This window comes from Grampus griseus, assembly GCF_964374135.1.
Source record: "Grampus griseus genome assembly, chromosome: 7".
NCBI lineage: Eukaryota > Metazoa > Chordata > Mammalia > Artiodactyla > Delphinidae > Grampus > Grampus griseus.
Window position 1 is genome coordinate 69,377,509 of NC_139001.1, and position 23,614 is coordinate 69,401,122.

At 44.2% G+C, this 23,614-nt stretch overlaps 1 protein-coding gene across 1 annotated transcript in view; it reads left to right on the top strand.

The window, feature by feature from the left end:
- Positions 1–2,814: 2,814 nt before the first annotated feature.
- DPP4 (dipeptidyl peptidase 4) overlaps positions 2,815–23,614 on the top strand; it is a gene marked incomplete at its 5' end in the record, with an annotated part of 76,978 nt that continues 56,178 nt past the window's right edge. Inside the window, 3 exons of the mRNA XM_082658922.1 lie at positions 2,815–2,820; positions 2,909–2,981; positions 3,122–3,439. Of these exons, the coding sequence (XP_082515048.1) occupies positions 2,815–2,820; positions 2,909–2,981; positions 3,122–3,439 (397 nt within the window). The remainder of the gene's footprint in view (positions 2,821–2,908; positions 2,982–3,121; positions 3,440–23,614) is intronic.

Below are 23,614 nucleotides of genomic sequence, written 5' to 3' on the forward strand. Positions count from 1 at the left end.
AGCCATGGCCGCTGAGCCTGCGCGTCCGGAGCCTGTGCTCTGCAACGGGAGAGGCCACAACAGTGAAAGGCTCGCATACCAAAAAAAAAAAAAAAATTGGATAACCAACAAGGCCCTACTGTATAGCGCAGGGAACTCTGCTCAATATTCTGTGACAACCTAAATGGGAAAGGAATTTGAAAAAGAATAGATACATGTTGTTAGCCAACTACACTTCAATATAAAATAAAAAGTTAAAAAAAAAAATCCCATGAGTAGTGAACTTAGACTCCATGGTGCTTCTCCCATTGTTCGGTGTCTCTCCCTCAACACACACATATAGCTACATAAGAGTTCGCCACAGCCAGGCAACAGAGGAGGGAAGAGGCAGCCTTATGCAAAGTAAGCTGGCACCTGTCAAAAGTGATGGCTGCTACCTTACGGCCCCTCTCAGGCATGCTCCGAAATCTAGTAGAAAGAGAAATCATCCTGACAGACAGAACTTGGAGTAGTACATCTGTTTTCCATTTTTCATGAAACAAGAGATGGCCTAATATAGGATTTACACTGACTCATAGGTGGCGGCTAATGTGTTGGCCAGCTGGTACCTTAGGGACTTGAAGAAAACAAGATTGAAAGACTAGTGACAAAGAGGTCGGGGGCGGTGGGGGTTGGATTTAGGAAAGAATCTCTTGAAGTTGGCAGTTGTGTTTTGTGGAATACTTTCCAGAGAACAAGATGATCTGCCCCCATGGATGCCAGCCATCTTCCCCCAGCTTCCTGGGGGCTTGCGGAAAGTATAGTGTCAACGGTGTAGGTATGGAGGTCAAGCATGCACTCAACTGTACTGACTTGCCTCCTGCATTTTGCTGAGTATAGAAACTGGTGAAAGCAGAGACCAACATTGAGCCCCCAATGGCACCATTCCCTGTTGTCCTTGTCGGACAGCCTCTCTTCCCAGCTCACATGCTACAATAACACTATTGACTCACCTCCCCAGCAACTGTAAGAGGGAGGAGGAAATGGATTTGAGAAATACTTGTGAAGGCAGAAGAGAGGAATTGATGGTCACGTGAATGTAGCAGGAGAGTGGAGAAGAGAAACTGAGATGACTCAAGCCTTTAGTTTTTGTAACTGGTGAATGGGGTCACTTTTTTTTTTTTTTTGAGCTGTGTTTTTATTTTTATTCTATTATTTTTTTAACATCTTTATTGGAGTATAATTGCTTTACAATGGTGTGCTAGTTTCTGTTTTATAACAAAGTGAATCAGCTATACATATACATATATCCCCATATAATGAAGACAGAGATGATCAGAGAAGGGGTGAGGCTGATGGAAAGGAGAAAGAGCTCAGTTCCAGCCTCTGGAGCTCGGTGTGAATGAGGGTGTGTGTCATAAGCAACTAGTAGCCAGAGGGGAAAAGATCCCTGAGCTCAGAAGCAATGTCTGGGTTGGATATAAAGGATGGAAACTGGAATTTATTCATAATCATGTGTTAATGTTCCATAGGACTTTGCACTTTTAACCTTTTACCTCTAACTTTGGACAGAGAGGTTTTGCAGCTGAGTGAGCAAGCAGAAGAGGCCTTTTAGGGAGTACTTAATCCACAAGAGAGGAAGTAAGCATAGAGGAAGAACCTAACTGCAAAGGTTCACCTGTGGTTTTCAGACTGAAAGTGCCAAGTGCACAAATATCATCTATCTTGGTCCCCCTTCTCTATCACCAGCATCTAGATGAGACTCTGACACTTTGTATCCACTCAGATATTTGTGGAATGGGTGAAATAAATAGGAGGGTGTGGGGATGAGTGAATGAAGAAAAAAAGGAAGGAGTGAAGGAACCTACAGGGCATCCTGGAGGAAGGGAGGAAGAAGCCACACCTGACCTTTTCCCTTTTCCCAAAAATCCTCTTTGCAGGACTGAAAGATGAAAGGCCCTGTGGAGTAGTGGTTAAGAACATGGACTCTGAATTCAGGCTCCACGACTTCCTAGCTGCCTGGACTTGGCCAAGTGACTTAACCTCCTGTGCCTAGGCTTCCTCCCTGTAAAATAAACACATAAATGCTTAGAGCAGCTCCTGGGAAAAAGTTAAGTTCCACATAAGTGTTAGTGTTATTATTTTTGGCATCTTGATGGGAAGGTAAGCCTGCAAGACAAGCCAGAAATCCCCTGCGGAGAAGGAATCCAGACACAGCCTCTAAGTGCCACCCACAAGTGATCAATCACTTTTTCTCTCTCTTGGCCTTCCAGAAGCTTTAAACACCCCAGAACTCCCCAGCATATCATTCACTGGCAAAGGACTGAGGCCTGGGTTTTAGCTTCAGCTGCCAGCAGTGAGCTGTGTGTTTGCAGAACCCCGTGCCCTCTCTGGGCTAGGTCCCCTTGCCTGCTCACGCGAGGTTGCGGGAACTGAGAGCAGAGGTCCCTTTCAGTTAAGGCCGACCATGGTCTCCCGCCGGGCGGCAGCAGGTCTGCAGCCTCAGGGCTCGGCATCGGATGCCAGGCGCTGGCTAGACGCTGCTCGGGCGGTCACACCCCTCCTGCGCGCCCAGCAGACATCCCGTGCCCGGCGCGCCCGTAGGGAGGTGCCTCTCGGGCGTCCCCCGGCCGGGACGCCACTGCCGGGGCCCGGCGCGCCTTCGCTCGCAGCCTGCCCGCGGCCCTTTATACCCAGCCGGACCGGCGCTCACTAATGTTTAACTCGGGGTTCAAACTTGGGAGCGCCGAGTGACTGCGCGCCCGGAGCTGCGGAGCCGCACGCGCGTCCGGGAGGCTCGCCTGACTTCTGCCTGCGCTCCCGCTCCGAAAGCTTAGCTCTGAGGAGACGCCGACCATGAAGGTGAGTGAGTAGCTGGCCTCCCCCCACCCACCCGTCCCAACAGCCCCAGGGGCGAGTTGTAGGTGCCTTTTCACCAAACTCTCCCCAGATTGCCCCCAAAGCTTCCGGGTCGAAACCAGGGGCTCTCGTTAGGCGGAAGCTTCAGGGCCACGCTCTGACAGGTGAAGGGACGCCCCAGGGCTCTCGCCTGGCTCTCGGGCCCGCGGGCTTTCTGCTAGAACCCAGGCACCGAGCCTTGGAGAACCTGGAGGGCCACCCGCAAATCGCACGCCTGAACCCTCACTTGGCTTCTGAGTTGTAGGCCTAGAGAAGCAAACAATTAAAGTGTCCAGAGGCCAAAAGTTCAAGGGAGACAGCTCTTGCAAGCTCCGACTCGCGCGCTCCAAACCCTCCCATCCCGCGGTGCCTCTCTCCCAGTGCGCGCCCGTCGGCAAACCCCGCTGCCTCGGGTGCAGCCCAGGTCCCGACCCTCTTACCCAGACCGGGGCCAAGCGGCTGGCTCTAACTGGACGTGATCTGCCCGGCTTGCAGACACCGTGGAAGGTGCTCCTGGGACTGCTGGGGATCGCTGCGCTCGTCACCGTCATCACCGTGCCTGTGGTTCTGCTGAACAAAGGCAGTAAGTTTAAAACATTTGAAAAAGATAAGACAGTTGGAGACCGGGATCAGGTTCTATTTTACCACACCAAGGAGACCTAGGGATTTTGCTGGGGACTGGGTGGGATCGGTGTGCCAGGTCGTCGCTGAGGCTTTGCTGGCGTGGTCGCCGCTAGATTCGCTTCGTTGGTCTCCAGTGTTTAGGCTACGAGAGCCTTGCACCTGCCACGTCTTGTGTATGGCAAATACATACTTCCTGAAAATAAAGAGAAGTTTTAAGATTTCTTTATGTTAAATTTGAATTTAGTACCTTTTGAATGTAAATTAAAAAAAAAAACAAAAACAACTTTCGTGGTTGTGATTTTCAAAGGAAAAAAGGCAGTGTTCAAAAATCCCAAACAGCAGTAAGGATGTCATAAGGGGAGGGAAAAAAATAAGAAAGCAAGTCCCCAAATAGTTTTGAGAAAAGATAGTGCTTGGGGAGCCCAGGGGGTTTTCCTTCAGGGATGATGGAAATCCATCAGTTGGAGAGTTGGGATGCCGGAAAATAACTATTTGACCACTTATAGAAGTAAGTATTTCAGAGTTAAATCATAAAGCTGGTATCCATGGTAATATTTAGAGGAGGTGGGATCAATGATGTTTGGTGGATTCTTTCATTTAAATCCACCTTGGTTCCTTTTAGCTTGCCTCACTGTTCCGGTTTAGTCCTAGCTCTTAATATAAAACATTCATATAATGAAATACACACCATTGGATGCAAACAAGTGAGAATAACTAGTTTGGGTCTCCACTGGCCCTACTTTCCTTTTAAATAGTAACTTTCATGTAAGTATTCACATTCTAGTCAACCAACTGAGGTGTGTTCTCTGATGGTCTAGTCAACCAGGAAGTGTGTAGACAGTGCTTATATACTGAGGGGCCTTATCTAGATTTCAGGTGACCATTCAGAATTAGTTTGTAGAACCATCAAAAACCATGTTTGGCCGGCAATTTCAGGGCCAGGGCAAAGGTGCCAGAGGTTAAATAACTGAGTGTGTTGACCTATTGATAATGATTTTCAGTTACTTAAGACAGCCATGGTTACCGCCAGTTTAGACTATTAAATGGCAGGCATCTGTCCACTCTTTTGACTCTTTGTTGTGAATTGTTAAAATATAACTGCTTTCATAAAGTGGTACTTTGTATATTTAAACAATCACACACACAAAGCCTTCCTGTGGAAAAAGGACGGGTCACCCATACAATCAGTAAATATTCACATGACCTACATTATGTTCCAGGAACTGTGCTAGTTGCTGCAAATCCAAAGATTAAATTTTATAAATAAAGAGAGCCCCGACCTCAGGAAGTTTATAATCTAGTGGGAAACAGATACGCAAACAAATCAAAGTAACCTGGATAATCCATTCATCTCTAATATATTGCTGAGGCATCCTTGGAAGAAAGGGTAAAAGTGTAATTATCAGAACTTCCCTTCGGAAAGTTGAAAGGAACACTAAACTTGGATAAATAAGCCACTGAAGATGGCAATGTAATTGGTTAGGGGCCTGGGTCATCTATCTGCCTTCCATGGGGTTTGGTTAAGTTAATGACAGGGATTTAGTTTGGCTGGGTGGGGCATACAGACTTGGGAGGGGTTATCTTACCATTTCCCTTAAACCATACTTAGCCTCTTCTCCAAATGAAATTTGAACAAAGATTCCAAGGACATTCTCTTGACAGGGACTTCCAGAGAGGTTCACATGTCTAGGTCTAACTATTATTATGATTCAGTGAGAAAATTTAGGGAGGCTTAAGCAAACTTTCTCAGGGGTTAAAAGGATCACTTCTGGGAAAGTGTGGGAAGACTTCTCACAAGAGATTTTTTTTGTGTGTGGGGAGGCCTGAAAAGTTAGTATCAGTCCCTGGAGATAAGTTTTTCCAGAAAACGTGAATGAATTGTGAGTCATCATAGAGACACAAGATCACATCCTCTATCTGGGAACATAAGAGGACTCCTAGCAAGAGAGAAGTGTGAGCAGCAGGATGACGGATAACTCTAGCATGCCTGAACTGTGGGGCATGACAGTGGGAAGGTGGGCTGACATGGGGCAAGGCTGGAGAGGAAGGAAGGGAAGTATCCCAGGAGACTGATGGCACAGAGCAGCATTTGGAAGCTATAGAGCTACTCAGAAATGTGAATGATTAGACTTCCGTAATTGGAAACATAGGGAGTAAGGGGGTAGGGTGGCTAAGAACCACTCTTGGAATACTGGGTGGAGATGTGGTTTCACTGTGTGTTTTATTTACACTTACACAATAAGTTATTTCTCTTCTCGCATTTCTTAATAGGAATGTATGTATATTTGAGGAGAAAAGGGAAATTATCTTGCTTCAACTCCAGCCTTATCATAAGGAACAAAGATAAAAGCTCAGGAATGCAGTATTTTTGCTAAATCAGCAATACCATTCCTGGGCTGTGCCACCATGAGGGACAGTCTTTTTACAAAGGATCCAGAGTCATCACCCAAGAAGTGTCCTTCATATTGTCGACCTAGGTTTTCAAGTCAAACAAAACCAGAAAGGAAGAGAGGAAGGGAGGTGGGAGAGAGGAAATATAAATGGAAAGGAAAGGAAAGGGGGGGGGGGAAGAGAAAGAAAGAAGGAGGAAAGGAAGAAAGATTTTGATAGAACAACAAAACAAAGTCTTAGATTGTGTGGAAAGCAAAGAAATAAAGAGCTAAGAAAAAAAGAGGAAGAAATGAGCAAAGCCAGGCTCATCCCCTGAGAGGTTGGTTTAAAGGTTAAGTGTTTCCGTATGAAAAGCTGACTTTAGCAGGACTCTGGACACACCCAGAGTAGAGAGAGAGAGACCGAGACAGAGAGAGATGGAGGTGTAAGCGTAATACTGTTAATGAATTGTTTTAGAATAAAAACTCCTCGAGGTCAGGAATTATGCATTTCACAAAGCAAAATTAAAAGTTCATCTCCTTCTGTATATATGATAAAGGATCGTATTTTGTTTTAAATCCCTCAAGTATCCTAGTAGAGAAGGATATTGCGTATTTGGACATTCAGTTTCTCAGAGAATCAGCAATAAAATGTATAAAAATAATTTACTCACATTGGAATTGTAGAAATCTTCTTGGCCTAGAGGCAATAAAACCCTCTCAGTCAGCATTTGTGATCCCTTTAATTCCCTCTTTACATCATATTATAGGCTGAGTTTTTTGTTTGTTTGTTTGTTTTTTGTGGTTCGCGGGCCTCTCACCGCTGTGGCCTCTCCCGTTGCAGAGCACAGGCTCCGGACGCGCAGGCTGAGCGGCCATGGCTCACGGGCCCAGCCGCTCCGCGGCATGTGGGATCTTCCCAGGCCGGGGCACGAACCCGTGTCCCCTGTATCGGCAGGCAGACTCTCAACCACTGCGCCACCAGGGAAGCCCTAGGCTGAGTTTTTAAAATAACTGTCAAATAGTTTCATTATTGAGTTTTGTCATTTGTCAAGAGAGTTTTCTTATTGGGTTTTGTTATGGGACAGAGACATATCTGTTCTTCTTGTGTTCTTTCCACTGCTGTAGCAGTAAATTTCCTCAATACCTTCTTTCAGCACATAGGAAATTTGACTGCTTAGCCATCCACCAGTAATAAAAGAAAACCCAAATGTGAAGGAGACAGGAATAATCAGAGAAAGAAAAGATAACATCTATGAAGTTTGCCTGAGGAAGTCCAGGATCTATTCCAGGTTTAAAAGCACAGAAATGAGCCTGAATGAAAGCTTTGTATATTTCAGAGGCCAGGTTCTAAACAGAGAGCCCTGTAAAAGCTCGAGTTGACTCCAGCTCGCTCAGTTATCAAGCTTTGCCGAGTGCTCCTGAGGTCAGTGGGTTGGTCTTTTTCAGGCCAGCTATTTTGGCTTTTGGTGCCCCAGCTATAGCATATCCTTAAATTTCTCTATCTTAGGCATCTTGCCTCTCATCTTAAAAGCGATCAGAGAGAAAAAGGGAAGACTCTTTGCCCAACTGATGCTTAGAGAAAAATGACATCAGGAGACTGGCTAGAGCTGGATCAGTGTACTTGAAATTTTAAGACTTAACAAAGTGCTGAGCCTAAGGAATGTAACTGTAAGTACCTGCAGGACCCCCTTCCTTGAGGAAGAGAAGGCACAAAGATGTAATAATAACCAACACGGATTCATTCTGTGCCAGGTATTGGGCTGAGGGCTTTCAATACACTTCTCCTTTGATCCTTATAGCAACCCTTTGAGAGAGGTTATTGTCTCCACTTTTACAGAAGATTTACAGAAACCTTGAGAGGGTGCTTTAGTTATTTATTACTGCATAATGAATTGTTCTCAGACTTAAAACAACAAATATGTGTTATCTCACAGTCTCTATGGGTCAGGAATCTGTCAGAGGCTTAGCTGGCTGTTTCTGGCTGAAGGTCCCTCATGCTGCTTCAGTCAAGATATCATCTGAAGGCTTGACTAGGGCTGGGGGATCTCCTTCCAAGCTCTCTCATGTGGCTGTTAGCCAGAGGCCTCAGTCCCCCGTAAAGGATGGGTTTTTCCAAAGAGTGCCAGGGCAGCTGTCTTCCCTTAGAATGAAGGATGTAAGACAGCAACTGAGTAGGGAGCCTCAGAGCTTTTTTGACCTAGCCTCAGAGGTGATGTGCTATCACTTCTGCCGTATTCTATTGGTCACACAAAGCAACCCTGATACAAAGTGAGAGGGCGTTACACAAGGGCATGAATATTGGGGTGGAGATCATTGGGGCCATCTTGGAGGCTGGCTACCAAAGTTAAGGAACTTGCTCAAAGTTTCACAGAGTTGGCGTTTCACGCTAAGGCACCGTGCCTCTAGAGCTGGTACTTTGTGATCAGGTATAAAGTTAATGTGGCCATATTAGCATAAATGTTACAACTTCCTATTTATATGCCTATATTTAATTTCATGACTGCTAATCCCTGGGTGCCAGTGTTCTGGGAAAAAGTGCCTGCTGATGCCTCTATTCCTACACAGAGCTGTAGAGGAGCAACAACTTCCAGCCCAGGACTGACATCCCACTCTTTTGACTGGTCTTATTAAGTGTTTTCAGTGGCAGTAGCAGATGCAGATTGAGTACTTGCACTGGATTACACTTGTTTTGTTTCCAGTGTATACTGTGTTATTTCATCTGATCCTCACAAAACAATCCACGTCAGAGGAGGTATTAATTTCCTGACTTGTTACCCTTAAGAAACTGAGGTATAAAAGTTTAGTGCTTTGTGAGGAAGTACTAGAACTTGGGAATTCAAATCTTGTAACTTCTAGCCTTCCCTGAGTCTGCTGGTTTCCATGAATAACTGTTTTAGAGAAATGTTTTGGTGGAAACTTTTGTAACTTAAAGATTAATCAGGCTTCCCTGGTGGCGCAGTGGTTGAGAATCTGCCTGCTAATGCAGGGAACACGGGTTTGAGCCCTGGTCTGGAAGGATCCCACATGCCGCGGAGCCACTAGGCCTGTGAGCCACAACTACTGAGCCTGCGTGTCTGGAGCCTGTGCTCCTCAACAAGAGAGGCCGCGATAGTGAGAGGCCCGCGCACCGCGATGAAGAGTGGCCCCCGCTTGCCACAACTAGAGAAAGCCCTCTCGCAGAAACGAAGACCCAACACAGCAAAAATAAATAAATTAATTAATAAACTCCTACCCCCAACATCTTATAAAAAAAAAAAGGAACCTATTAAAAAAAAGATTAATCACTGCTTTATGGCTTGATGCTAACCCTTGCATTATTGTAAATCAATTATCTTGTAAATATTTTCACCTTTAGTCTTCACAGGTCCATTATGACTTCCCCAAAAGGGCGTGTCTCTCAGAGAGCAAACTGAAACCACAAAATTAGCACTTCTGTGTTAGCTGTTTTAGTTTTGCAGTTTTGTATGGTACTTCAAAATTATAACTTCCTAGGAGATTTCTTCAAACTTAATGATAAACCATTTGCTTTCGTTAACTGTCCACATTAATGAGCACATTTCTTCATTATTTGGTCCACTGGGGAAGCAAGTAGACCCATGAGCTTAGGTCACGTGTTTCAGCATCTAAGGCCCAGGAAGCCAAGGTAATTTAAGGCAGAGCCAAAGCCAGCAGGGACTTTGTTCCCAGCAACCTGAGGGCCAAGGTGGCTTAGGATGTGCAACAGAGAAAGAAGGGCAAGGGGGGTGAATATTAAGTGGGTAACACCACCCACCTCTTCCCTGACTTAACTGTGGGTCCCGCCAAACTGGCTGGGTGGCCCCTGCATCCTTAACACCGTCTCTGTGGGGCTGGGACCCCATCTTCTTATTTTCCTCAGTTGTTTTAAAGCCAGACCTGCTCAGGTCCATGAATATCATGGATGGCTCCCATTTCCCTATTATTTTCCTTTATTCTTTTATTCCAGGCAGGAAACTCTTGTTGTATGAGATTTAAAGCCTTTGAAGGGCTAAGGCCAGAGGCGATATTTGTGAACTTTCCTGTGTGTACTGAATGCTTACTGCATGGCAGCTGTTGTTGCAGGTACAAGGGATGAGGCTCTAAACAGTAGAGGCAAAGAGCCTGCTCCCATGGGCCTTTACAGTCCTGGGGCGGGCAGATAGTAGGCAAGCTGAGTACTGTCTGAGTACTTTCAGACAGTGATACAGGCTAGGACAAAAATAAAGTGTGGTCAAGAGGATGGAGGGACACAAGAAGGAGTTTCTCTGTTTCAAGCATGAGTGTGGCATGATCTTGTTTCTCTTTTAAAATGCCTCTGACTCTGGTATAGATAATGGTGGAGGGTGGGAAGTGGATTATCCAGGTGAGAGATGATGCCAGCTTGGACAGGGTGTTAGCACGGGAAGGAGCAGAGATAAGGATGACTCCTTGAACAGTTGGCTGGCTAGCCCAAGTGGAGACCTTTTTCTTGCCCTCATGGCTCTATCCTTCCCAGAAGAGCTAATCTGCAGTGGTCCCTCCAGTTCCCTCACCCTACTGGATACACTTCCTCTTTCCAAGGCAGGTCTCGGGGAGGGCCTTCTACATCATGCACCCAGCATGTCAGCAGAAGGTAATTCTCTAATTCAGCAAATATTTATTGAACATTTTCTACGTTAGGCACTTTGTTGGTCCCTGGAAATATAAAAATAATACACATGGCCCTTGCCCTCAAATAATTCTTAATCTTAAAGGAAACATAAACATGAACTATAATAAAAAGAGCTAAGTGTCCTTCTAGTAAATGATCAAAGTGCTGTGGAAGCTCTAAAGAGAACATGATAAATGCTGCCCAGGGAAGTTCATATATGGAAACCAACCAAGCTTAAAGGGTTAATAATTAATGGGCCTGAATACAACCTTTCCGATCTCGGAGCCATCAGACTGGCTCCCAGGCATGCAGTTCACCTACATGTTTAGCCCTCAACAGTTTACAGCCCCGACCCCCGATTCTGTATGCAGTTTATGTCAGAGAGAATACTTTTGGCTGCACGTAACAGAATACCTGGCCCAAAGTTGTTTAAACTATAGACTCTTATTGTTAACATCCGTAATTGGAAGTGCAGAGGTAGGGCAGTTCTAGAGTTTGTTAACGCAGTGGTCCCACAGCTTCCTCCAGCGCCCAGAGTCTGCGTCTTTCAGCTCTGCTGGTCTCACACTGTTACTTTCGTTCTCAAGCTTGTCCTCTCAGGTCGAGCATGACTGCTGCTGCAATGCCTCATTTGTCACACAGCCATTTCACAAGGCAGGGAGGATGCTGTTCCTCATTCATAGTCTGTTCTATCAGGGAGGAAAACTACTTCCACAAGTTCCCTGGCCCAAGGCAGACTTTCCCTCGTGTCTCCTTGGCCAGATCTGGGTCATTTGTCTATTCTAAACCCATCTCTGGCAAGGGGAAAGGATTACCAAGCTTGGACTAGATTAACCAAGACTCACCTTTCTGGGACCAGGAGGGAGCTCCTTCCTCAGCCCTTGGAAGGGGAAAGGGAATTACCTAAGTTGAACTGGAGATTCTAAAAGGAAGAGATGGGAGGTCTATGCAAGTGTATCAGATAGTTTATGATTGCTCATTTTTCATTACATTGGAAAAATTTAATTTACTAACAAAAGAAAATAGATGTCAAGCCAGCTCTGATCTCCAAAGAATCCAATCATATAACTCTCTCTCTCTCTTCTCACTTTCCTTCCTACCCAAACGAGTTTATTGTAAAGCAGGGTGTTTTGACGCTGCCTTTTTGGTCCTGAAGGCATTTTGAGCCCAGCACTTGCTTTCTGTTGTTATCCAAAATGATTGAGAATAGGGAAGAATTGAGTTTGCAACATTTAAGATACAAATCTGAGAAAATGGAGGGGGTCAGAAACATCTGAGGGAAACTACTCTCAATTTTCTCATATAAACTGTTGTATTTTATCCAATTCATAATGGGAAAATGTGGCAGAAACAGTTAACATAAAACAAAACAGTCAACTTAAAGAAGTTTAAAAATACATGGTAAAAGTTAGACCTGTAAAAATTGACCCAGGAAAGTAGCATTTGAAATAATCTACATGGTAATCATTTCATTAAGATTAAAATGGTTTGACTGGACTGAAAAGAAAATCCTGAACTCCACAAAAATCAAGCAGCCCCTTCGTACTAGCTGGTGATCCCCACGCCCCGACCCCTACCCCGTGCTCCCCCGCTGCTCCCTCGCGTACTCATGTGTCTCCTCTCCCCAGACCTCCAGCACCTCCCCACGGTCATTCTCAGCTTACAGCCAACCTTGCTTTCTATTTTAAGGAGAAAACTAAGGCTATTAGGAGAGAAGGTCCTCAATTCCCACCAGCCCCCTCTCAGCACCTGCCCAAGGCCAAACCCTTCTTTGTACACTGACCTCATCCTCTTTCACTTACTAAGAGATGTGGCTGCAGCTATTTCCTCTGCCCACTGCACTGTCATTTCCCCCTCTCTATATAAATAAGCTGTAAATCTCTCACATCCTGAAAGAAAGGGAGGGAGGGAAGGAGGGAGGGAGGGAAGGAGGGAGAGAGGAAGATCCTCTCTGTACCCCACATCCCTGCCCACCTCCCAGTCCCTTGCCCTGCTCCCTTTACCAAAAAACTCCTGGAAGAGTTTTCTATTTTCTTTGTCTGCTGTTCCTCTCCCGCTCCCTCTTAAACTCACTGGCATGAGGTTTATCCTCACCCGTCACTAAAATGTTTGGCTCTGCTCGCGTCAAAGTCCCTAACCTCTGTGTTGCTGAGTCCAGGGCTCAGTTCTCCCTCTGAGTCTCCCATTCCCTGTCAGTTGATCATGCTTCTTCTCCCCTCCTCTGTGTTTCCACTCTCTCCTAGATTTTTCCTTCTGCACCTCCACATGCTCCCTCCCATTCTCTGTAGGGGCTCCTCCTCCTGTCTGACTTCTATTTTTAACATCTTTATTGGAGTATAGTTGCTTTACAATGGTGTGTTAGTTTCTGCTTTATAACAAAGTGAATCAGCTATACATATACATATATCCCCATATCTCCTCCCTCTTGCATCTCCCTCCCACCCCTCTAGGGGGTCACAAAGCACTGACCTGATCTCCCTGTGCTATGCAGTTGCTTCCCACTAGCTATCTATTTTACATTTGGTAGTGTATATATGTCCATGCCACTCTCTTACTTCGTCCCAGCTTACCCTTCCCCCTTCCCGTGTCATGTCTGACTTCTGACCTTGGACTCCAAGGCTTCATCCTAGAACCTCTTCCTTCTTTCCCCCAGGTGATCTCATCTACTCCCATGGCCTTAAACACCATCTATAACCTGACAACAACACCCAAATTTATATCTCCAGACCAGACCTCTTTCCTGAACTCTATATGCATACGTGCAACTATTAAGTGGACATCTCCATTTTGATGCTATTAGCATCTCAAAGTAACATCTCCCAAAACTTTTTAATCCCCTCAAACTTATTCCTCCCTTAATACATCTGGTCTCAGCAAATAGCAATTCATTTGTTTTTCAGTTACTGAGGCCAAAATGCATGCAGTTCTCAACTCCTCTCCCTTGTTCACACTCAACATCCAATCGGTCAGCAAATCCTATCAATTTGGCCGTATCTCAGCACCTCCACTACTACCACCCTAGTCCAAGACGCCATCACCTTTCACCTGCATTATTGCAAAAATCTCCCTATTTCTCTTCTTACTCCCTGCAGTGTATTCTCAATACAGCTGGCAAGATAACTGTGATAGACAGAATTCTAAACTGATTCCCCAGATTTCCTCCCTGCCCCGTGTGCTAATCTCTACCTAATCTCTGAGATTGTGGATATAATGGATTTTATCCTGGTGGTTAGGTGACATTATATGATGGCATAATCAGCTTTAAGAAAGGAAGATGACCTGGGTGACCCTGATCTAATCACATGAGCCCTTAAAAAGCAGAGTTTCTCTAGCACTTAACCGTGACACTTAACATCCTAACAAAGGCATTATTTATTTACTGTTTGCTCCTATGTCTCCCCCCCATTAGAATGTAAGCTTCATGAGGGCAAGAATTTTTTGTTTTGTTCACTCATACCTCTAGTGCTCAGAACATTGAAGAACAGAGTGGGTGCTTTCCTAGAGCTGTCGTAACAAATACCATACACTGAGTGGCTTAAAACAACAAAAATTTATTCTTCCACAGTTATGAAGCCCAGAAGTCCAAAATCAAGGTGTCGTCAGGGCCACGCTCCCTCTGAAGGCTCCAGGGAAGAATGCTTCTTTGCTTCCTCCAGCTTCTGGTGGTTACTGGCAACCACCTTGACTTGTAGCTTTATGACTCCAATTTCTCCTTTCATTGTCACATAGCCTTCTTCCCCTTCTGTCTCCACATGGTCCTCTTCATTTTCCAAGTCAGCAAAAGCATATCTTTGCATGACCTTCTTATAAGGACACTCCCTAATCCCGTACGACCTCATCTTAACTAATTACATCTACAAAACCCCTATTTCCAAATAAGGTCACTTTCTGGGGTTCCCAGTGGACATGAATTTTGGGGGGTGGGGAAACTATTCAACCCAGTACAGCTTGACAAACATTTGGTGAATTAAAGAAATTATCTTAGAGCTCATGTAAAAACATATTTTTGATGAACATTTTTTAATGTTACTTTAATTCTGATTAAAATTCTTATATTCCTAACTATGGGGTCAAGTCATCCACTACTAGATCACGCATACCTATTTGTAGAGTATAGTGCCAGCAGCTGTTTGATAAAATAAATTCATCCTTTCAGCTTACTTACAGACCAGTGGAGACATGACTATTCAGATTAAATATTTACCTAATGATAGAAGATTACTTGATTAATTGGCAAACTATATGGTATAGAAAATAAGCATTGAAGAAGATGTTGTTGTAGCAAAGTGTAGTGTACGGAGTGAGGGGTAGTTCCAGAGGCATGAGGAGGGACCATGAAAAACTGAAGGCCACAGATGCGGATTGTTTATTTGAGAAGTAGGCTGATAAATACAAGAAGAGAAATGGGAAGATGGCTGCCGGAGCCCACAGGGTCAGTAAGTATTTATTTGATATGGGTACACGCTGTGCATGCTTATGGACGAAATGAAGATACTGAGAAGAGATGGAGATGGAGGGAGAAGAGATGAAACAGAGCCCCTAAGAAATCAAGAGGGCCAGGATCTGAGGCCCGGGGCAGGTCCGCTTCTGCCACCGAGTGCTGAGGGAAGGGTTAGAGAGTGGAGGAAGGGACAGACAGGAGTGGAAAGCTGAGTAACAAACAAGCCCCTGTGGTGGCTCTAAAGGAGGAATCGCTGAATCTTTTCATCGGACAAGTTCCCACTCTTTTGAAAATGTGTACTGCAGGGCCTGAGTTATTCAAGATTTTATGTTTAAGATCTAGGAAACATGAAAAAAAAAAAGGTGTGGGGGGAGAAAAGAAACCTATTATAAAGCTTGCATGGCTACTTTTTATGAGTGTAGGGAAAAGATGATGAGAGTTACCAGTTGTACCATGGAAGAGAGGAGGAGGGGAGTACAACCTTCTTTCTCAGAAAGTGTCACAGAGTTGCCATCCTTAATAACACTCCAGAGAGAAAATTCTAGGGTTTTCAGAAAGAATTGATGCCCCTCTGATTTCGGAACACTAGAACAAATTATGTTCTAATGTAACCTACCAACTGTCCCAGGTCCAAATGATACTACCAAGCTGCCTGTTTAGATTATTTGCCAAGATTGAATCCAGACACTTCCAGAAAGTCTAATCCATCTATGCTAACTCACAAAAACTGCCAACAAGCATTTACCATGTACCTCACTCTGCTGCATACTTAGGTTGTTCAGAGCAGTGGTTATAACCGCAGGCTTCAGAACCCTATGGCCTAGGGCTTACTAGTCATGAGACTTGAGTCTGGTTACTATCTGCATCTCAGTTTCCTTACCTGTAAAATTGGGATGAAAATAAGTTAATAAGTGTACAATGCCTAGAATAGCCCAGCACATTGGAAGGTCTCTATAAGTATCTGTCATGACTACTTTTTATATATTTTTAATTAAAAAACATTTTGTTAACAGTCCCAGAGACAGGCATTATAATAATACTTGTTTCACACTCCTGAAAGTTCTGCTGGGTGAATGCTGGAAAGGGCAATTTCTATGGCAGTTTTGTTTTCCAGTGATCATTTTCCTCACCTCCTGGCAGACAAACAGTTGTCACAGAGAGTAGCCTTGTTGATAATGCCTGTAAATCTTTCTGGAAAGTTCTTCAGTGACTTGGTATTAGAGCTTTCAGCTTCCCCAAATGCTGATGTTCTCTAATCAGTTTTCTCTCCAAACTAATCATTTCTAGCTTGCACTGTGACCTCCCAGTGATGTCTCACTACAACTACTACTGCTAAAAACTAGCCCTTTGCTAAAATAGTTGCTTGTTTCACGGGCCTGTGGGTCATTTATTTATACAGTTAAGACGTTTCCACCTTTCAGCTGTTTCTCATCCCCTTGGATTACACTGGCTTAATGTCAGTGGACATAGTGGGGTGTAAAAGCCTTGTCAATAGTAATTATGGCCACTGTTATCCAGTCCTGATTATTCCCAGAAGAGTCCTAACAAGGGGTGAGGGAGTAACTATAATCAGAATAAAAAAATAGAGCAGGGCTTCCCTGGTGGCGCAGTGGTTGAGAGTCCGCCTGCCGATGCAGGGGACGTGGGTTCGTGCCGCGGTCCGGGAAGATCCCACATGCCGTGGAGCGGCTGGGCCCGTGAGCCATGGCCGCTGAGCCTGCGCGTCAGGAGCCTGTGCTCCGCAACGGGAGAGGCCACAACAGTGAGAGGCCCGTGTACCGGAAAAAAAAAAAAAAAATAGGGCAATTTCCATTTCAAAAAGGAATAAAGCCATCCTGATGCCCTGTTTAGTGCTGGCTTCCTATATGCGCTGAACCTCCTGGCTCTTCACTGGGGTGAGGGCAGGGTGAACTGGATTTAGTTCAGGCAGTCCCTTTGGCCTTGCATTTCTTCACCAGTGGCCGTAGACATCTTCATCTTGACCTGAAGTTTGAGACATGAATATTCTGCCCACTTTCACTTCTCTGCCATATATATTGGAATCTTATGTTGATATTCATATTGTTTCAAGGCAGTTAGAATTTCAGTCTCAGCATCTGTCTTTCACACTGGTCTTGGGAGCTTTTTGTTTTCGTGTTGCTGACCATTCTGAGGAATGTCTAGATGGGGTTGTCAAGCTACAGTCAGGGCTGGCTGCTTAATTTTGTAAATTAAGTTTTATTCGGAATACAGCCTTTTCTATTCATTTAGATGTTGTCTGTGGCTGTTTTCAGGCTACAATGGCCGACTTTAGGAGTTGCAAAGCTAAAATATTTACCATCTGGCCCTATAAGAAAAAGTTTGCCAACCCCAGGTCTAGATATTGTTATCTTACGGCCGAAAGAGACCTTCTTATTTTACAGGTAAGTTGTGTAAATCCTCACAGAGACGTGATGAACACTGAAATCACACTAGATGTTTCAGCAGAGAAATTTGATATAAAAATTGGTTACACAAATTAAAGAGCAAAAGAAAAAATTATGAGGTAAGTGAGAGACAGGAGCTGTAGGAATAAGCTATCTCTAGGGCTTGGGAAAAAGGAGAAGAGGGACATAGAAGTTCTGGGCTCTAAGCTCCAAGGTGTGTGAGGCATGCAACTGAGAGGCAGGATGCAACAGGTTCAGGTATAAAAAGAAAAGCAGGAGGCTGGGACAGGTGCTCCCTCGGGGCACCTGCTGACAGGACCAGCAAGATAAAGGGAGTCCCTCCTCCTGTCCTACTGACTACACTCCTCTGTGTTTCCCTATCGGCAGGACCTAACAGGAAGCCTACAGAGGAAGGGGTCTGGGAAACACAGCTGTAGACCCCCTTCCCAGCACTACTGAGCAAAGGATAGATGTGTGTGTTTGAGCTGATAGACAACAGGTAAATTACGGTCACAGGCGTAGAGAAGTGAGCATGCCTGGTGACAGCGAGTGGAAGTCTGGAGCCTGAGGCTCCTGTCCTCACTCTATTTAGACCCAGCTGGCCCAGTGCACTGCTTTCCTACTTACCAGTCTCTTGGAGTTCACGACGCTCACATCTAGAGCTGTGTTCCCGTGTTTGTGCTCTCCTGTTTATGTTGTCTGGCTTTTATCTTTTCATTTGACAAATATTTATGCCTTCTACAGCCAGGCACCATCTAGGCCGTGCTGAGATAACTAGCAAACAAAACGTAACAAAACACAATCCTCCTGGAGCTCACAGACAGTCAAGAGAGGCAGATGATAAACAGGTAAAAACTAGAGTACGTTAGATGGCATCACTGCTGAGGAAAAAAAATGTCAAGCCAGGAAGGGCGATACAAAGAGAATTTCTTGACCATGGGGTTGTAAATGTTAGTCCAGGAAAGGAAGGTGACATTTAAATAAAGACCTAAAGGAGGTAGGGAACAAGCTTTGGGCACATCGGAGGGGAAGAATATTCCAGGCAGAGGGTGTAGCAAATTCAAAGTCTCTGAGGCAGAAGTGGGCCCAGTGTGTCTGAGGAAGAGCGGGGAGGCCAGAGCAGATGGAGTGGAGGGAAAAGAGGAGAAGGAGGGTGGAGTCACGACACGGACAACCCCTCGTTGTTTCCTTTTTTCCAAATGTTTGCTATTCCGGAAAATGTGCATGGTACCAGTTGGTTGGCCTTTCAGAGTAGACCTTTGAAAATATAGCGATTACATCCCCAACAAAAGTTTGGTCATCTGACACTCTGATCTTTGAGTAAATGCTTAGAGCACACAGCCCCAGGTTCAAGGGCTCCAGCTCAATGGCAATGCATTTATCAGATGCACTTGATGTCCCTGGGATGTTTCTCTTATTGAGAAGGGAAATCTGGTGATAGTGATTATATTTTAATGTCTCCTGTGTATAGTAATCAGAGAAGTATCACTTTTCACAACTCCTCTAATTCCTCTCAAGTCCAACATGTTCCCTCCATGTGAACGCTGTGGATGGTATTAAACTTGTCGAAGGAGGAAGTGATGCTCGTCAGTACTTAGCAAATGATTCAATTGTACTTATCCTAGATGCTTTCTCAACGTGATGCTCTTATGCTTTCCTGTTAGGATCGTTTGGGATTTGAACACAGTGAAAGTTAATTAGCTATTATTTTATTGCAGTGAAATTCCTCATCTCAGCAGCACTGCTAGGTACTCCAAGGGAGAGACTCTTTCATCTTTGTATCCTGATTGCCTAGCACGTGCTTGGAACAAAATAATAATAAATAGTTTGACCTATCTGGAGGGCTTCCTAAATTTTAAATCCTGAGCTAAGAACTTTGCATACATTATATCATTTCATCATGGCAGATCCCTAGGGGCTAGATAGTGCTATTATTATCATTTTATAGATTACAAAGTTGAGGTTTTGAAAGATTCAGTAACTTTCCTAAGGCTCCCGTGCAAGAATTAGGCCTGGGTTCAAATTCAGGCTCTCTGATTTCAAAGCCACCAGGGACCCAACCCCTTATTGGTATTTGTTGAATCATTGGTGATGGGTAGCAGCCCGCGTGTGCTGCTGGAGAATAAAGGATGTGAGCAGCTTTCCAGTCAATTTCTTCTTCTGCCTTCTTGATTTCTCTTCCTCTGTCCCAATGTCAAGGCTGCTATTTTGCTAGAGCAAATTGTAAAGTAACACTCATTTTATTTCCTTAGCATCAATATAAAATATTAACTGATTAGCATATGGAACACAAGAACTCTATAACCAGATATCTATTCCCCATGTTTAACAACTTTATGAGTTTATGAGCTATAAACAGCACTTCTCCTTTTAGTTGCATTTCATTAACCATTTATTTCCCCAAACAGTTTCTCTCTCTGAGGTAGAAATATTTTATATCACAGTTTCATACAGACCAAAAAAGGTTATTATTAATGAATATAAAAAAATTCAAAATATCCTGTAATCATAAAATAACCATCGGTTAAAGCAAGACTATTCTGTGGAACGACACCACTCTCTTACTTAGAATTCTGGAATTCCTTTTATTCAGAAAAGAGTTTGATCCTACAACCAGGGCTCATTAAGATACCATACACTTTGATGAGAAATTATTGTTAAGTTGAACCATTTTAAAAGCTGTTATTCTGCCATTTTTGATTGATAAAAATGGCATTTTCATATGGTTCAACCTAATAGTTGGTCTCAGCAAAACAGTAAAGTATAAAGCTGTTAACCGTTTTTTGATTTTTAAATTCAAGGAGACATGAATCTAGGAGTTTCTGTGGAAACTGATGGGTAACATGATTAGCTGCTCTGCTTGGCTAGCATAATGCTTTAAACTGGTAAGTCAAATAAACGATATGTCCCAGGCCCACCAGGAAGACCACACTAGCAGCCCAAGGCCTTCATCTGTTGTTGCACGGGTGCCCTGTCAGGGAGCAATCAGACAAGGAAAGGGAAATGTGGGCGTGTCCTCTGGTGTTTGACAGAATAGGTTGTAACTTGGCAGTAAACTATGAACTTGCTAAAGGTCAAAACCTGGACTTGGCACTCACGTCTCACAGAACTCGCTTATCTAGATGTTTCGAAAGCATCTTCCAGTTTGCGCTGCTTTTCAAATGACAAGGCAAAAAACAAGGGACATTTATTGCTCTGCTTGTTCCAGTTTTGCAGTGGTGTTTGGGGTCTGGGGAGCCAGGATAGGGAACCCGGCTTGAAGGTCGTTGTAAAGGAGCTGAGAGAGGGTAACACAAGCCAAGGGTGGCCCGGGCCTTGCACCCATGTCCTGGGCCATAGCAAGAACACGGCCTGGCATCAGTATGGATATCTGAACATCAGCAGATGGATCGAAATCACGCTGAGCCCATTATGAGCAGAAGGGAGTCTGAATCTGGCAGAGATGATGGGTTTAGAAAGGCTGAGGCCTGATGAGAGGATGAGCCCAGTGACATCTGAGGCGAAGAGGCAGGAGAGGTAAGTGCCCAGCAAGGAAGAGCGGCATGCAGGGCAGCAGGTGACCTCACAGGGGATTTTTGTCTCCGTTATTTTATTATTCCAGATTGAAGTGTGTTGTCCTTTAAAACCTGGGCAAATACCCTCATGTGAGATAGCACTGTATCTGATCTATATTGGAGGTATGCAGTTCATTCTCACAAAATCAAGAGTCAGTGATAGACACTTTATGTTGATATGTCTGTCTTGTTATAGATATGTATGTCTTAGTATGTGTGGACTGCTGTTATAAAGATAGCAGAGATTGGGTGACTTAAACAACAAACATTTATTTCTCACGGTTCTGGAAGCTAGAAGTCCAAGATCAAGATGCCAGCAGATTCGGTGTTTAGTGTCTGGTGAGGACCCGTTTCCTGTGTCCTCACATAGCAGAAGTGGGGAGAGAGCTTTCTGGAGTCACTTTCTAAAGGGAACTAAACCCACTCATGAGGATTAGTACTCATGATCGAATTACCTACCAAGGGCTCCCCCTCCTAATACCATCATATGGCGGTTACGATTTCAACATGTGAATTTTGAGGGGACACAGACATTCAGTTGGTTGTAATATATGCGTGTGTGTATAAATTGATCTATTTCTATTTACAGATCTATCTAAACATCTACATCAGCAGATAATATTAGGATTGTGAATGTTTCTTACCACTGATACCTTGATTTGTACTAATTTGGGGATGTGTTTTATGTTCATTTTAGACTAATAGCTCTTGATAGCAGGGTATTTATCCTCAACAATGATACTCACTTTATAACTATTTTTATATAATAGGATGATTGGATGAATACAAACAACTGAGGGTGTTTAATGAACAAATCCAGATTTGTAATTTTGTAGTCCAACATGAGTTTCAAATATTATTTTCTGTAGCACAAGGCTTTACTTCTTATTTAAAGGTTAAACTCAAGGACTGGCTTTACTCACTTGCTATATTTTTGCTAACAAACACAAATATCTTATTAACTTTCAGGGGAGAAATGCAGGATTGAATTGAAAAACAAAAGTTTTTAAAAGAATATTTTACTTAACAAACTAGGCTTAAACAAAATCAATAAAATAATAAAATAAAGGGTAGCAACTTTATCTATCGAAGCTGAAGGTTTTATAGGCAGAAACAAAACTATGTTATCAGATCAAATCCAAAGAAATAAAACCTTAAGAACACTTTTTTTTTTTTTTTTTTTTTTCTTTTTGCGGTGCGCGGGCCTCCCGCTGTTGTGGCCTCTCCCGTTGTGGAGCACAGGCTCCGGACGCGCAGGCTCAGCGGCCATGGCTCACGGGCCCAGCCGCTCCGCGGCATGTGGGATCCTCCCGGACCAGGGCATGAACCCACGTCCCCTGCATCGGCAGGCGGACTCTCAACCACTGCGCCACCAGGGAAACCCAAGAACACTTTTTGAAAGAGCATTTCCTGTACGAGATCTACTTCTCCACAGGCTGTAAAAAATTAACACGAGAAGATACTGCTGGCTTTGAAATCCCTGAAAAGAGCTGCAGTTATAGGAATGTTATGGTAGTGGCTGATTTTGTGAGTGTATGTTTACACGTACGTGGAAAATGTAGAGAGTTTGGAAAAAGACTTTAAGGTATTTGTCATCAGTGGAGGCTCTGGGATTGAGGAAGAGGAATCACACTGGCTTGACTGTGCTTATAGGATGATGCCCTACTCCAATCAACAAAAACTTTTTTTGTGTGTGTCTTTTATGCCATACAACTGTGCTAGATGCTAAGGTTGATGAAAAACAAAAACAAAAACCCCAAACCAATGAACAAAAACCCAAAGCCCTGTCTTCAAAAGAATACATGGCCCAGCTGAGTAGATTACACAGGCAGGCATGGAAAAATAGTTATCAACACAAGTTAGTTAGTAAGTGACAGGAGCCCAATGAGTAGCATGGGGGCAAAAGTCAGAGGCCGAATAGAAAAATAGTTATCAACACAAGTTAGTAAGTGACAGGAGCCCAATGAGTAGCATGGGGGCAAAAGTCAGAGGCCGAATTGAGGTCTTCATGACAGAGGTGGGAAATGGAGGAGGGAGGCTTGTGACAGATGGGGAAGCCGTTGAGGACATGCCAGGAAGTGGCTTAGGACAAGGAGTAGAGTCAGACAAGCCTAAGAAGATCTGCTGGGTTCAGTAGGCAGATCAGTGTGACTAGGTTAGAAGGTTCTTGCAGGGATAGAGTGAAAATAAGCCTGGAAAGGTCTCACATCAGACTGTGGGGCTGCAACTGCCAGGCTAAGCAGTCTGAATCTCCCTGTAGACAGTGGGGACTCATTGGAAGCTTTTGAGGAAGAGATCACCAGAATGATAGTGGCATTTTAGAAAGATCATTCTGGTGACGGTGCAGGGCAGGAACTGGATTGGGAGAACCTGATGGCAGGGATATCTGGAGAAGAGATTTCGTAGGAAGAGTCAATAGGGTTGATTGGTTGTAGGGGATGGTAAAAAAGAGGGAGACATCAAAATGATCTTCAGCCTTTGAATTGGCGTCTTCAGTAACAGAATATAAAACCACACAAATTTCCTGTGGAAATCTAGTTTTGGAAGGAAGACAATTATTTTAGACAGGGTGTGTATAGGGTTAGAGTGGGGCAAGTCAACTAAGAAGCACTGGAAATGTAAGCGTGGGTGCGGTAGGCTAAGGTGGTGAGAGCAGATATTGTCATTCATCTAAATGGTAAGTATACCTGAAGCCCTGGAACTCACATTCTCTGGAGTTCCCTGGAAGGAAAACT